Source organism: Oncorhynchus tshawytscha, linkage group LG21 (assembly GCF_018296145.1).
Source record: "Oncorhynchus tshawytscha isolate Ot180627B linkage group LG21, Otsh_v2.0, whole genome shotgun sequence".
Taxonomy (NCBI): Eukaryota; Metazoa; Chordata; class Actinopteri; order Salmoniformes; family Salmonidae; genus Oncorhynchus; species Oncorhynchus tshawytscha.
The window spans coordinates 3,597,060-3,613,025 of NC_056449.1; the positions used below are offsets into that span (position 1 = coordinate 3,597,060).

The following is a 15,966-nucleotide window of genomic DNA, read 5'->3' on the forward strand; positions in this document are numbered from 1 at the left end:
GAGCTGCCAGTCTGCACGGAGCTGTCAGTCTGCACGGAGCTGTCAGTCTGCAAGGAGCTGCCAGTCTGCACGGAGCCGCCAGAGCTGCCAGTCTGTAAGAAGCCGCCAGAGCTGTCAGCCTACATGGAGCAGCCAGAGCCGCCAGTCAGCATGGAGCAGCCAGATCTTTCAGTCTGCCAGGATCTGCCAGTCAGCCAGACTCTTCCAGATCCGCCAGTCAGCCAGACTCTTCCAGATCCGCCAGTCAGCCAGACTCTTCCAGATCCGCCAGTCAGCCAGACTCTTCCAGATCCGCCAGTCAGCCAGACTCTTCCAGATCTCAGCCAGTCTTCCAGATCCGCCAGTCGGCCAGACTCTTCCAGATCCGCCAGTCGGCCAGACTCTTCCAGATCCGCCAGTCGGCCAGACTCTTCCAGATCCGCCAGTCGGCCAGACTCTTCCAGATCCGCCAGTCGGCCAGGATCTGCCAGATCCGCCAGTCGGCCAGGATCTGCCAGATCCGCCAGTCGGCCAGGATCTGCCAGATCCGCCAGTCGGCCAGGATCTGCCAGATCCGCCAGTCGGCCAGGATCTGCCAGATCCGCCAGTCGGCCAGGATCTGCCAGGATCCGCCAGTCGGCCAGGATCTGCCAGGATCTGCCAGATCCGCCAGTCGGCCAGGATCTGCCAGATCCGCCAGTCGGCCAGGATCTGCCAGATCCGCCAGTCGGCCAGGATCTGCCAGATCCGCCAGTCGGCCAGGATCTGCCAGATCCGCCAGTCGGCCAGGATCTGCCAGGATCCGCCAGTCGGCCAGGATCTGCCAGGATCTGCCAGATCTGCCAGTCGGCCAGGATCTGCCAGTCGGCCAGGATCTGCCAGTCGGCCAGGATCTGCCAGTCAGCCAGGATCTGCTGAAACCACCAGCCAGCCAGGATCTGGTAGATCTACCTACCTGCCTGAGCTTCCTCTCACTCCCGAGCTTCCTCTCACTCCCAAGCTTCCTCTCACTCCCGAGCTTCCTCTCACTCCCGAGCTTCCCCTCAGTCCCGAGCTGCCTCAGTCCCGAGCTGTCGTTCAGTCCCGATCTGCTCCTCAGTCCAGTGGGGTTCTGGGTGAGGACTACTAGGCCATGGTCGGCGGCGAGGGTGGACTATCCAGGGACGCGAGGAGAGGGGACTAAGACATTGACTGAGTGGGTTCCACGTCCCGCGCCGGAGCCGCCACCATGGACAGACGCCCACCCGGACCCTCCCTATTGTTTTGAGGTGCGTTCGGGAGTCCGCACCTTAGGGGGGGTTCTGTCACGCCCTGGTCTAAGTATTTTGTGTTTTTCTTCATGTATTGGGTCAGGCCAGGGTGTGGCATGGGGTTTTTGTATTGTGGTGTGTTTTGTCTTGGGGTTTTGGTGTGTATGTATTGGGATTGTAGCTAGTGGGGTTATCTAGCAAAGTCTATGGCTGTCTGGAGTGGTTCTCAATCAGAGGCAGGTGTTTATCGTTGTCTCTGATTGGGAACCATATTTAGGCAGCCATATTCTTTGAGTTTGTCGTGGGTGATTGTCCTTAGTGTCCTTGTTCCTGTCTATGTGTTAGGTTACACAAGTATAGGCTGTTTCGGTTTTCGTTACGTTTATTGTTTTTGTAGTGTTTGTTATTGATTCGTGTTTTACGTTCGTTATTAAATATGGATCGAAATCTACACGCTGCAGTTTGGTCCGACTCTCCTTCACACCTAGAAAACCGTAACAGATTTATATATATGTACTAGATAACTAATAGAGGGCGCTGTGTTAAAGCCACCAAGCCTCCATCTTGGCACTCCCTCACCATTGTAAAAAATATTTTGGAACGTATATGTAAACCCACAGTGGAGGTGTCATAATACCCATACAACCTAGCTGTCAAACAGGGAAATGGTTCCAATCGTTATCCCACCATTAATTTGTCCCATCAGGGATTTTAGAAACACTTAAAATAAGGGCCGTGTTCCGTGTGGGTTTACCCTGGCATGACATTTTGATAACCATGTAAATCTCTCTCGGACAAGGTGACTTTTATCAATATATTTGGTTCTATTTACACTCAGATTCTAAAAGGGTAATTGGCATCAAAGTAGACATCATGCAAAACTACAAATCCCTGCAAACTCCTGCACGTCATCTCTAGCTGACACCTTTGTTTTTTTTTGGGGGGGGGGGGTAAATACAAGCAAATATATTGATAAAAGCCACCTTGTCCTAGAGAGATTTACACGGTTATCAAAATGAATGGTGGAAAAACATTTGGAACAATTTGACCACTAGGTTTTATGGGTATTATGAGTCATAGTGTGGTACTCCATATGCATTTATTAACTTCTACATTTGTTTTTGCCACATTTACTATATTACAGACACTTTTATGCATTCTTTCAAAGTATATTGTGAGCTAAACAGAAAAAATGAACAAATACTTAAAACATTTTCCTTGAAGTATCATTTTTTTAGATTAATAATGTTACTGTCTCCAGTACAATTTTTTAAATAATGAAATACATGTAATTTAGTCCTTAAATTGAAATACTGTAGAATTCCATTCATTCCTATGGAGGACTCCTCTACTGGGGAGTGAAAATATGGCTGACCAGTGGCATCAAAGACTCTCAATGGCCAATACATAGCGTCAGCACTCCAGGGTTTATATACCTCATTGGCTCCAACAAAGGTGCCAGGCAGTGTCCAAGTGGTGACGTCACAATGAGTTGCAAAGGCACTTTAGTAAGCTGGACAACATCACAATGTGTACGCATGCATGTGTCTGTACCTTTGTGTTTGTTTCTTCACAGTCCCCGTTGTTTCATAAGGTGTATTTTTACCAGTTTAAAAAAAATCTGATTCTACTGCTTACATCAGTTACCTGATGTGAAATAGAGTTCCATGTAGTCATGGCTCTATGTAGTACTGTGTGCCTCCCATAGTCTGTTCTGGACTTGGGGACTGTGAAGAGACCACTGGTGGTATGTCTTGTGGGGTATGAATGGGTGTCATTAAGCTTGCCAACACCTCTTACAAAAACAAGTAGTGATGAATTCAATCGCTCTTCCACTGAGCCATGAGAGATTGACATGCATGCAATTAATGTTAGCTCTCCGTGTACATTTAAGGGCCAGCCGTGCTGCCCTGTTCTGAGCCAACTGCAATTTTCCCAAGTCCCTCTTTGTGGCACCTGATTAACTAGTTCACAATAGTTATCTTTTGCTTGTATTTAGCCCCATTCTTCAGCTCCACGCAACCCCTCCCATCTACAGTTGAAGTCATAGGTTTACATACACCTTAGCCAAATACATTTAAACTCAGTTTTACACAATTCCTGACATTTAATCCAAGTAAAAATTCCCTGTCTTAGTTCAGTTAGGATCACCACTTTATTTTAAGAATGTGAAATGTCAGAATTATAGTAGAAATAATGATTTATTTCAGGTTTTATTTCTTTCATCACATTCCCAGTGGGTCAGAAGTTTACATACACTCGATTAGTATTTGTTAGCATTGCCTGTAAATTGTTTAACTTGGGTCAAATGTTTTGGGTAGCCTTCCACAAGGTTCCCACAATAAGTTGGCAAAATTTTGGCCCATTCCTCCTGACAGAGCTGGTGTAACTGAGTCAGGTTTGTAGGCCTCCTTGCTTGCACACACTTTTTCAGTTCTGCCCACTAATTTTTCTATGGGATTGAGGTCAGGGCTTTGTGATGGCCATTCCAATACCTTGACTTTGTTGTCCTTAAGCCATTTTGCCACAACTTTAGAAGTATGCTTGTGTTCATTGTCCATTTGGAAGACCCATTTGCGACCAAGCTTAAACTTCCTGACTGATGTCTTGAGATGTTGCTTCAATATATCCACATCATTTTCCAACCTCATGATGCCATCTATTTTGTGAAGTGCACCAGTCCCTCCTGCAGCAAAGCACCCCCACAACATGATGCTGTTCTTCAACTTGCAAGCCTCCCCCTTTTTCCTCCAAACATATGAAGGTCATTATGGCCGAACAGTTCTATTTTTGTTTCATCAGACCAGAGTACATTTCTCCAAAAAGTACGATCTTTGGCCACATGTGCAGTTGCAAACTGTAGTCTGGCTTTTTTAATGGCAGTTTTGGAGCAGTGGTTTCTTCCTTGCTGAGCAGCCTTTCAGGTTATGTCAATATAGGTGTCAGGATAGCTAGGAGTGGTGGGTGTGGAGTCAAGCGCAGAGAGAAAGAGAATGTTTATTCCAAATATGGGTCAAGCCAAAAACAGGCACACATGACCACAAAAACAGGCACACATGACCACAAAAACAGGCACACATGACCACAAAAACAGGCACACATGACCACAAAAACAGGCACACATGACCACAAAAACAGGAACAAAAACAAACCGTAAGCAAATAAACCACGAACCTCCAATGACATCAAAATTAACAAGCCTGCACAAAAGCAGGCGGGCCCTGAAGGCTTAAATAGCCCTGAATAAACAGTTAACAAGAAACAGGTGAAAACAATCAAGACAAAACCAACAGAAAAGGGAAAGGAATCGGTGGCAGCTAGTAGATCGGTGATGACGACCGCCGATTGCCGCCCGAACAGGGAGAGGAGCCACCTTTGGTGGTAGTCGACAATAGGACTCATTTACTGTGGATATAGATACTTTTGTACCTGTTTCCTCCAGCATCTTCACAAGGTCCTTTGCTGTTGTTCTGGGATTGATTTGCACTTTTCGCACCAAAGTATGTTCATCTCTAGGAGACAGAATGCGTTTCCTTCCTGAGCGGTATGACGGCTGCATGGTCCCATGTTGTTTATACTTGTATACTATTGTTTGTACAGATGATAGTGGTACCTTCAGGCATTTGGAAATTGCTCCCAAGGACAAACCAGACTTGTGGAGGTCTCCAATTTTCTTTCTGAGGTCTTGGCTGATTTCTTTTGATTTTCCCATGATGTTAAGCAGAGGCACTGAGTTTGAATGTAGGCCTTGAAATACATCCACAGGTACACCTCCAATTGAGTCAAATGATGCCAATTAGCCTATCATTTAATGGAATTTCTCAAGCTCTTTAAAGGCTCAGTCAACTTAGTCTATGTAAACTTCTGACCCACTGGAATTGTGATAGTAATTTATAAGTGAAATAATCTGTCTGTAAACAATTGTTGGAAAAATTACTTGTGTCACGCACAAAGTAGATGTCCTAACAGACTCGCCAAAACTATAGTTTGTTAACAAGAAATTTGGGGAGTGGTTGAAAAACGAGTTTTAATGACTCCAACCTAAGTGTAGTAAACTTCCAACTTCAACTGTATCTCTCAACACCATCCAGTTCTATAATTGCCCTATATTTTTCAACTGTGCTGTTTCACAAAAGTTCTGAACCTTTCTATTCTCAGATTATACATATTGTAAATGTAAGATAAACGTTTTTACTAAGAGCATTATATTTTTAATCGATTGACTATGACTTCACCATCACACATATTTGCAGAGTTAGCTCTAGGGACCTCATTTACAAAACGGATTTAAGATCAATTTTGATCTTAAGTATGATTTACGCAGAAAACCACGTATAAGTAGTTATTTATAAAACTTTACTTTGACGTGGAAATTATCTTATCTCTATGCCAAGTCAAAACTTGACGTAAGAGATTTTCCTGCTGGTTTATGTAGGGGTATTACAGTTTGGAACGCATATACTTCCAAGCCTGTGGTGAACTTTGCATTAGCTTTATGAACAATTTGTTAGGAATGATCAATTACTGGTGTGAGGAATGAATTGCCAAACGCAAGGTGAATTAAAAACAGGATGCGATATTATGTGTGTCAAATTAGAAAAAGTAACCATGGCTGTTCTTGCGTTATTGGAAGACATTGGAAACCATGCTTTCAGAAGGGAGAGAGTTTTCAGAGACCAGATTTACTTTTTTAAGCATGATGATCCATGGTTTATGAATCGCTATCGTCTCCCAATACCGTTTCTGTTAGATGTGTCCGCGGATTGAGACCCTGATCTGGAAGGGAAGACACGGTGTAATCATACCATACCCGTATCTGTCCAAGTACTGTCCACTCTGGGATTCCTCGCTACTGGGACATTCCAGACGGAAATGAGTGACAGGTCGGGTATATCACAGCCATCATTCAGCCGCATCCTGCTACAAATGATCGAGGCGATTCTACACATACTGTCCACGAGATACATTAGTTTCCCATCTATAGCCGACGAACAGAAGCGAGTCAAAGCCGAGTTTGTCTGCTCATTTAATTTCCCAGGGAAATAGGTGCAGTTGACTGCACGCATATTGCCTTCCGCGCACCGTCTGTAGATGAACATGTATATGTTAACAGGAAGATATTCCATTCATTGAATGTTCAGATCTGCGATGCCCGTATGCAACTACTCAATGTATGCTCCAAGTGGTCAGGGTCTACGCACGACTCATTCATTCTGCGCCACAGCAGAGTAGGCGTGCGTCTAGAGGCAGGTGAGTGGAGGCGGGTGGCTTCTCGGTGAGTTTTCCCCCCCACCCTATGAGGTTTGACCGGGGCTATCCACTGAACGTGGCTTCTCCTTCCCTTTGCTGATCCCCGTAGAGCAGAGGAAATGCGCTACAATTTGGCGCATGGCAGAACAAGGTCGGTTGTGGAGCGCACCATCGGACTGCTGAAGGACAAGTGGCATTGCCTTGACGCATCAGGTGGAAAACTCCTTTACAAGCCAGAGAAGGTAATTTAATGTAATAAAATTACAAAACTTAAATGTAGTTATAAATGGGTCAACTTCAAGCAACATACCAACTGTTATGTTTGTTCCTTATATAATGACAAACCGGGGCGTAGGTTTAACTACTTTTAATGAACATATACTTCAGCTAGAAAACTCCATGTGCATTCTTTAACCAACTCCCGCGCCCGCATAGCCTGCTGGGTAACGTAGTCTAAATGTTATTAACACATAACAACACACCAACATTTAATTCTAATTGCACATCAAGGTTCTGGCCAAATAGCTGAAAAGTTTTTAATTTGGCCCTACAGTTACTGAGCTATCCTGTTGAAGCTTGTTCATTTTGTAGCAATGCTAGTGTAAATGAATGGAATCAACTGATTCCTATCGTTTCCACTAGCATTGCAACAAAATGTGAACAGATTTCAAGGGGACATCTCAGTAACTGTAGTGCAAGTTTGTTTGACAAGAACATTGGTGTGCAATTTCAAACCTAAATAAAATGTTGGCCTGTTTTAAGAATGGTTTCCCTCCCCAATCAAAGGTGACATGCATAATACTGAAATGTCACAACAAATCAAATCAAATCAAATTTTATTTGTCACATACACATGGTTAGCAGATGTTAATGCGAGTGTAGCGAAATGCTTGTGCTTCTAGTTCCAACAATGCAGTAATAACGAACAAGTAATCTAACTAACAATTCCAAAAAACTACTGTCTTATACACAGTGTAAGGGGATAAAGAATATGTACATAAGGATATATGAATGAGTGATGGTACAGAGCAGCATAGGCAAGATACAGTAGATGATATCGAGTACAGTATATACATATGAGATGAGTATGTAAACCAAGTGGCATAGTTAAAGTGGCTAGTGATACATGTATTACATAAGGATGCAGTCGATGATATAGAGTACAGTATCTACGTATGCATATGAGATGAATAATGTAGGGTAAGTAACATTATATAAGGTAGCATTGTTTAAAGTGGCTAGTGATATATTTACATCATTTCCCATCAATTCCCCCTTATTAAAGTGGCTGGAGTAGAGTCAGTGTCATTGACAGTGTGTTGGCAGTAGCCACTCAATGTTAGTGGTGGCTGTTTAACAGTCTGATGGCCTTGAGATAGAAGCTGTTTTTCAGTCTCTCGGTCCCAGCTTTGATGCACCTGTACTGACCTCGCCTTCTGGATGACAGCGGGGTGAACAGGCAGTGGCTCGGGTGGTTGATGTCCTTGATGATCTTTATGGCCTTCCTGTAGCATCGGGTGGTGTAGGTGTCCTGGAGGGCAGGTAGTTTGCCCCCGGTGATGCGTTGTGCAGACCTCACTACCCTCTGGAGAGCCTTACGGTTGAGGGCGGTGCAGTTGCCATACCAGGCGGTGATACAGCCCGCCAGGATGCTCTCGATTGTGCATCTGTGGAAGTTTGTGAGTGCTTTTGGTGACAAGCCGAATTTCTTCAGCCTCCTGAGGTTGAAGAGGCGCTGCTGCGCCTTCCTCACGATGCTGTCTGTGTGAGTGGACCAATTCAGTTTGTCTGTGATGTGTATGCCGAGGAACTTAAAACTTGCTACCCTCTCCACTACTGTTCCATCGATGTGGATGGGGGGTGTTCCCTCTGCTGTTTCCTGAAGTCCACAATCATCTCCTTAGTTTTGTTGACGTTGAGTGTGAGGTTATTTTCCTGACACCACACTCCGAGGGCCCTCACCTCCTCCCTGTAGGCCGTCTCGTCGTTGTTGGTAATCAAGCCTACCACTGTTGTGTCGTCCGCAAACTTGATGATTGAGTTGGAGGCGTGCGTGGCCACGCAGTCGTGGGTGAACAGGGAGTACAGGACAGGGCTCAGAACGCACCCTTGTGGGGCCCCAGTGTTGAGGATCAGCGGGGAGGAGACGTTGTTGCCTACCCTCACCACCTGGGGGCGGCCCGTCAGGAAGTCCAGTACCCAGTTGCACAGGGCGGGGTCGAGACCCAGGGTCTCGAGCTTGATGACGAGCTTGGAGGGTACTATGGTGTTGAATGCCGAGCTGTAGTCGATGAACAGCATTCTCACATAGGTATTCCTCTTGTCCAGATGGGTTAGGGCAGTGTGCAGTGTGGTTGAGATTGCATCGTCTGTGGAACTATTTGGGCGGTAAGCAAATTGGAGTGGGTCTAGGGTGTCAGGTAGGGTGGAGGTGATATGGTCCTTGACTATTCTCTCAAAGCACTTCATGATGACGGATGTGAGTGCTACGGGGGCGGTAGTCGTTTAGCTCAGTTACCTTAGCTTTCTTGGGAACAGGAACAATGGTGGCCCTCTTGAAGCATAGCCCTGAGTCATGATATTGAAATGGATGCGGAGATTAGAATGGACCCCCAAGAGTCTCCTAACCCACCACCCAATGAAGCACCTGCTGATGCAGTGAGGAGGCGGCCGCTCATACAGAAATTGGCGTAAGAAACGGGGTGGGGCAGGGGGATGGACATTGGAAGTTAAGACCAGGTTTAGCCATTGTTCTTTCTCTTACGTCTGGGTTTCACAAGGGAAGGTTTGTGGTTTGGTTTGTGGGGTATCCTTCATTTATTTGGCGTGGGCTACGGCCAAACAGTAGCCTGTGTGAAGTTGGGTTAATAAATTCGTAAACTCAATCCTCTGTCTTGACAATTGTTCCTTTATGATCTAGTCAGGTCATTACAGTATTAAGTTACTGACAACCAAGTTTCACATTCCCTTAATTTACTTACCCTGATCCAGTGACGCAGTCGTGGGGGATTCGCGCGCCGACGTTACTGCTAAACGATGTAAAAGTTGGAATTAAACCATATGACCTTTTCTGAAACATTCACTGTCGCCGTCAGAGCATGTGCCAGTGTATGCGCTTTCCCCAAGGCTTGCCCCGATGCGCTGGTTCATTTTGGAGAGCTCCGGCGTGCCAGGGCCCCCTCCCGTTGTCTTAATGCTGCGGTTATATATGGCTAACCCCCCTCATCGGAAATGATCTTATGACTAAGTTGAAGTATAAATCGAAGAACAATTTTATGAGGTACATTGTTCCTCTTAACCTACCTCCCATGCTCTTTCATGTTGACGAAACAGTCTATCCCTGTCATACAATACACACTTATTTGTTGTTGTTTTAGGTTACCTGGCTAAAATGCTTGCTTGCCTAACTTACTTTCATGGGCAACGTTAGCTAGTTAACACTAGCCTTCTAACGCAAACTCACCCCATTCCGTACAAATGTGCGCAACCGCAACATTCAAATGAGGCTACAAAGAAAACTAATGGGACTGTAAAAATCGGGGGTGTGAACTAGGTTTCTATTCAAGCGTGATCGACATGGTAATGCCTCTATAGTATTGGAGAAAAGTTGAAAAAACTGACCCTCCGTTACATCTTGACGTGTCGTGTCTTAACGTACAGAACGGCATAAAGCAACTATTTCTGTCTTACAATCTCTCTCCACCAGGTGTAGCACTTCTATCATCCTTTAAAAACAAGAAATGCACAGTGACGGGGGTAAGGGCGGGATACCTAGTCATTTTTTCCGTCATCATTGCATGCGATCATCATTCTCCACCCAAAAAAACCGATTCAAATTCGACACAAACCTTCAAATAGGTATGTAATGACACATTATATAAACTCTTTATTGTGTTTTTTTTACATTTTAGAGGCGATAACGTGATAAGTTGGACAGATCGAGTGGAAAAAAAGCTATTTTCCCACACAACATCTCTCCTTCTCACTATCACGCATTAGTTTCGCTTCCCCACCTGCCATTTTTAAAAAGACCCGACGGGGCTCATAGCCTGCTTGAATTATGCAGAAACAGGCAGCATTTAGGTCATGTAATTGATTTAGTTGGAAAGGGGAGAAATTGTGCTTTACAATGGTATTGACATTACAGTTGATCTGGAAGTATTACGTTTTTGGGGCGCTAAAATAAGGGCAATTGTACGGACCAAGGCGATGTACGAGTTTACGTTACATCTAGCTACATATTGAAATTCTGTTCTCTCAGTCCAGGCGAACAATGTATGAATTTATGGTTGGATCAAAATCGCTATTATAATCATCCCTATCTCAATCCATGGCTAATTTAGGAAAGGGACAATTTTAGCTAGCTAGCCACGGGAGGACAACTCAAAATGCAACAACTCAAGTTGTTTCTGTCAATGACATATGTGTCTTAATGCGATGTGTTTGCTGCACCAGGACTCTTCACAGTTGAGCTCACTTAGCCAATCAGCGTTGAGCTAAACTATTATTTTATACTTTATCTTTTATCAAGGGAGGTCAAATGCTCTTTTGCTACCCTTGCATTCAATGCACCGGCTTCAACAATATCATACTCTTTATGACCAGACAGCATCAGATAGATGGCCTGCACATGCAGACACAAGGGGCACTGTTTCACTCACTCGGATGCTTTCTGAGATACAATACATTCAGCCTCTTGCCAACTGACGGAAATTTATGAAACACATGTACAACTATTATTTTTTTGTCTTGGTAAATTTAGCATTTCTCCAATGTTAAGTCGGTCTAATATTAACTCAAACATAGACACTAGTTTCATGGTAGTTTAATTTCAACATAATTATTCATCACTCACAAGTTCATGTTTAACCAGAAATATATCTATGTCTGGAGGATGCACCTATGTATGGCCAACATAATAGTTATTATTATTATTATTACTGAATATAAGGCATCTGACATAAGATCATTTACATTGTAGAGCCTACACCTTCCATACATACAGAATCATTTAATTGAATGTTTTGAGGCATGGGGGTATTGGAGTAGTTAGAGTGAGGTACTGGGGGTAAAGGGTGTACTGAACTTGATCACTGCCAAACTCTCAATGGAAAGAATATTTGGTAACACCGTATTTGACACGTACTGCACTCTATGACAGTATCAACATGTGGTAATAAAATAATATACAATTCAAGTGTTACCAAATATTTTCTGACTGACAGGGGGACGACTGGGATGACACCTCAAATCCTATGGTAAACACATGTTTACAAAGTAAACAATACAGTAGTTATGGGCTTCATCTATGCATTTAATAGTGTTAGTAGTAATGGACGGTTATGATTTGAGTCCCAACAATGATTTCGCAGGCCAGGGTAGGCCAAGCATTATAAAGTCCTTTTCCATCTGAGCTGTGACCACAGACACAACGAGTTATCATTCGGAAGATTCTAGAACACCAAGTTATTTCGCTGAATGACTCCCGAACGCCAGGACAAACTGCATGATTGGATCTAGATTTCGTTTCTACGAAGGGTACCATCGTATAATGGCAGCACGGCTATTCTGTTGCCGTATCATAAAGGAAGTTCACCTTCTGTCTTGGACTGTCAGCAATCATGCAAGAAACAAACATGTGACAGAATCTCAGGAGAACTTCATTGGCTGACAGACTCTGTCTAGAAGACATCTATAGAAGCCATCTTGACCCATCCCACTGAGCACAAGCCATAGAAAATATGTATTTCAACCAGAAATACATATTTTGAACGTCTTTTTAACCCAACACATTTATTTTCAACATCTGTTGCTCAATGTGGTTGGACTCTAGAATCTCTGATGTGAAACAGCAGACAAATATAAATCAACAACAATGTAAATGGGATTCCTATGGCACAAAGTAACAATCACTGTTTGCAAGCTCCGTGGATAAGAGTTCATATCCTCTAGAGAGAGCTCAGCTAGCTCTGTGGTGGGGATGAAGTCCATTATAAAGCTGGGGAGCAAAGTGGGACAGTTCCTTTGTTTGCCTCCATAGCTGAAGATGAGAAAAAGACTGCCTTCCTCTTCTTTATGTCTGGGGAGATGCAGCACCAACTCCTCCTTCCCTTCCGTCACTTTTTTTGTACAACTCACTGTCTCGCTCCACATTTAAAGTGTCCAAAGACTCCCCTACCGTATCAACACGTACACACACATGCAATAATACACTGAGCAAATAAAAACCATGGGTTAGGTTATAACGTTACATTTATATAGATTTATACATACATATAAATTCATATACTTTCAGGAATGTTAATATTTTTTCTTTTTTTTTCTTAAGGTACAAAATAACTTCTCATATGACAATAATATTCGACATATTAAAAACAATTATCAAGTCTCTTCTTAAAAAAAAAAAATCCCATAATAAAAATAAGTTCTATGTTTTATTTTACAATATATTTTATTTTTGCTCTCTGGCAGCAGGTCCCTTGTTTTGTTTGTGGTTGTTTCCATGGCGATGACATGATATTACCATGGGCACTTGGCACAGCCACACTCCAGGGTGGTCTCCATCTCCTCAGAGTACGAGGATCCGTCGGTGCACTTGAAGACCACTTTCCGCCTCCGGCTCTTGGATGGTGCGCAGCAGAAGTCTCCGTCGCAGGCGCGTGGACACTCCACCCGGGGGATCTTACTGGTCGAGGTGCACGTCTTCATGGGCTGGTGCCGCTTCAGCAGATCACGCACCACCTCTCCCTGGCACGCCGGTTCTGTGGGGGGGGCAGCAATCAGAAAGGTTCACTGTAGCATCTGATTTTATTAATGGATTATATTAGATAGCCTAACTGAAAAATTGCATATCATTCCTATGGACCTCTGAGAATCAAGTTTCTGTATACAATAAAAATGTCCATACATCAGCATGACAGTTTCTGTGTGTGTGTTCCTCTCACCTGCGTCACAGGTAGGGCCAGTGTAGCCCGGCTGGCAATGGCAGGAGGGCTCCCCGCTCTCTGTGACCCTACACTCCCCGTGTCCACACTGGTGTCCTTTACAAGCTTGGGGCTCCTCTCTCCTGTCACAGTACTGCCCTGTGTAGCCGTCAGCACAATGACAACTGTACGACGACGCCTTAGGCACACACAGCCCATGGACACACCTGGAACAAAGAGATGCAGACAATATGAGGAATGTTAATGTGTGTGTGTTTTTGGGGTGTAAAATGTACCCACGTTGAGTACAAATGATTCATATTCATAATGTTATTTAAACATGGGAAAGTGTAAAAGTATGAGTTTGTTTCTGTGTGAATGTAACGTGTTGAAGACAATGCCTCAATCTACGAGTAATTCATTATGAATTAGTTATGACTAAAGGCCTATGAGGTGTCCTGTATAGGCCATACCTGCTGCTCTGACAGGGACTAGGGGTGATCCTCTGGTCACAGAGGGGTCCGCTGCGGCTGGGTGGGCACTCACAGGACACACCCGTCTCCCCCCTCTGTCTGCAGGCGCCCTGGGCACACACGCTGCAAGAGTGGCAGCCTGGCAGGATGCCCTCCAACCCGTGCGGCGCCGCCCCCAGATCCTGGAGCTCTCCGTTGATCCTGACGTTGTGGATGCAGCCGTTGAAGGCCTGGGGGCTGCGATCGGGACCAGAACGCAGTCCGGACGCCATTACCGCTGAGGGCACACCTGGAGGGGAGGAGGAGGAGGGATGGAAGAATTAAGGGATTAGATCATTCTGACATTCTGGTTTGACGTTCTGACATTCTGTGAAATGTAAATGCAAACAAAAAACATGCTTATGAGACAATATCTATAAGTATCCTCAAAATCAGTAGGTATGCGTAGTGGTGTTTTTTTTTTTCTTTACATAAGGTAATGGTGTGTACAGGTATGTGCACTATATGGGTTTCTGCTTACCTCCTATGTAAAGCTGTGTGTTGTGGTCCACAGAGGGCTGGCGGGGCAGCTTGCCCAGGCTCTTGGGGGATCCCTTGTCTACCACCAGGCTCAGAGAGTGGTTCTGAATCAGGAGCTCCACCGTGTGGAATAGACCGTCACTCACAGACTCAACACTGGAGAGAGAGAGACAGGAAGACATTAAAAAACATGGTTCAACAACACTGCACAGAGACAGGGAAAGAGAGGGGACACAGGGCAATAGCAACACATGGTAGGAATATAGGAGAAAAACATCTGATTCAAGTACAAATTCGGTAGAAAAGGAGACTTGGAATGGCCTCATACAATAAACATAGCTGGTTTTTCTATAGGACCTCACACATTATTCTGTGGCAGTTGAATTGTTACAGAGCACTCGTTTGGTGTTATTAAGGAGAGTAGGGTGTTTAAAGCTTTCGCTGGCCGTGATTCTAGGCAGCCATGCGGTTTGTGACCTCTCACACACGTACTGTGTGGAGGGTAAGAGCTCTGTGAGCGTAGGGACACGTATCACTCTGGACCTGTGAACAGTAGCAGCACTCTGGAGGAGGCCAGTGTGTGTGTGTCCTCCAGAGAGCCTTTCACACTACTCATGTTTAAACCATGGCAAGGCACCTCCTCACCCAGCCCGCAAAAACCTCCCCGCGCCAGCAAACTCCAACTGGAATAGCAAGCTATGATGCTGGTGGGTTCAGGCTGAGCCAGATGATTTTGGCCCTCACAATGATAATAGGCCTGTTGCCGTTGGACTGCTCCAGTTCCCACACTGGCTGACTGGCTGACTGCTGGGTACAGAACAGGCTGTACTCCCTCTGGGCTCTGGGCCCGCCTGGTTACTGATGGGTAATTGTGTTTGGTCTAAGGGCTGATACAACAGTAGCCTGGGGTATGAGGTCGTAACCCCGCTGGATCTTGGGAGGGGAGGAGAGTCGAGCAGGGGGTAGATGCTGTGATTTGAGGTTAGGCTACAAGGCTCTGACTCTGGGTGAAGGGGTAGATGAGTCCAGGCTGAGGGGGTCAGAATAGAGTGGTATATGGGGTCAGAGTAGAGGGGCAGATGGGTCATGTTGAGGGGTAGATGGGGTCAGAGTAGAGGGGTAGATGGGGCCGGATTAGAGGGGTAGATGGGTCATGTTGAGGGGTAGATGGGGCCGGATTAGAGGGGTAGATGGGTCATGTTGAGGGGTAGATGGGGTCAGGCTGATCAGCCCTAAGGCCGTCACTGGTATGGACGTTATTCCTGGAGAGGAGACAGGCAGCTACATTACAGACAGCTAGAGACAGTGGTTTGGCAGGGATAGAGTGGGGAAGAGAGAGAGAAAGAGGGAGAGAGAGAAAGAGATATAGGGAGAGAGGGAGAGAGAGAGAGCGAGAGACCACTGGGTATGGGTGGTGAAATTGATTGCAGCTCTTTCCCTCAACTTCTCCTCTCAGCCCAAAACTAACTCTTCCTATCCTTACCCCAAGAAACGTTTTTGTTCCAAAAACATAAACGAGAGAAAAACCCACTCTCGCCGCCGTTGGGTTGTGGTCTTCTCCAAAAACAGCAT

The 15,966-nt window shown here is 45.1% G+C and overlaps 1 protein-coding gene across 1 annotated transcript in view; it reads right to left on the minus strand.

The window, feature by feature from the left end:
* Positions 1-11,288: 11,288 nt before the first annotated feature.
* Positions 11,289-15,966, minus strand: part of LOC112220467 (slit homolog 3 protein-like) — a 212,308-nt gene continuing 207,630 nt past the window's right edge. Inside the window, exons 33-36 of the mRNA XM_042302888.1 lie at positions 14,396-14,550; positions 13,876-14,164; positions 13,424-13,629; positions 11,289-13,240 (exon numbers count right to left, since the gene is read on the minus strand). Of these exons, the coding sequence (XP_042158822.1) occupies positions 12,999-13,240; positions 13,424-13,629; positions 13,876-14,164; positions 14,396-14,550 (892 nt within the window). The 3' untranslated portion in view covers positions 11,289-12,998. The remainder of the gene's footprint in view (positions 13,241-13,423; positions 13,630-13,875; positions 14,165-14,395; positions 14,551-15,966) is intronic.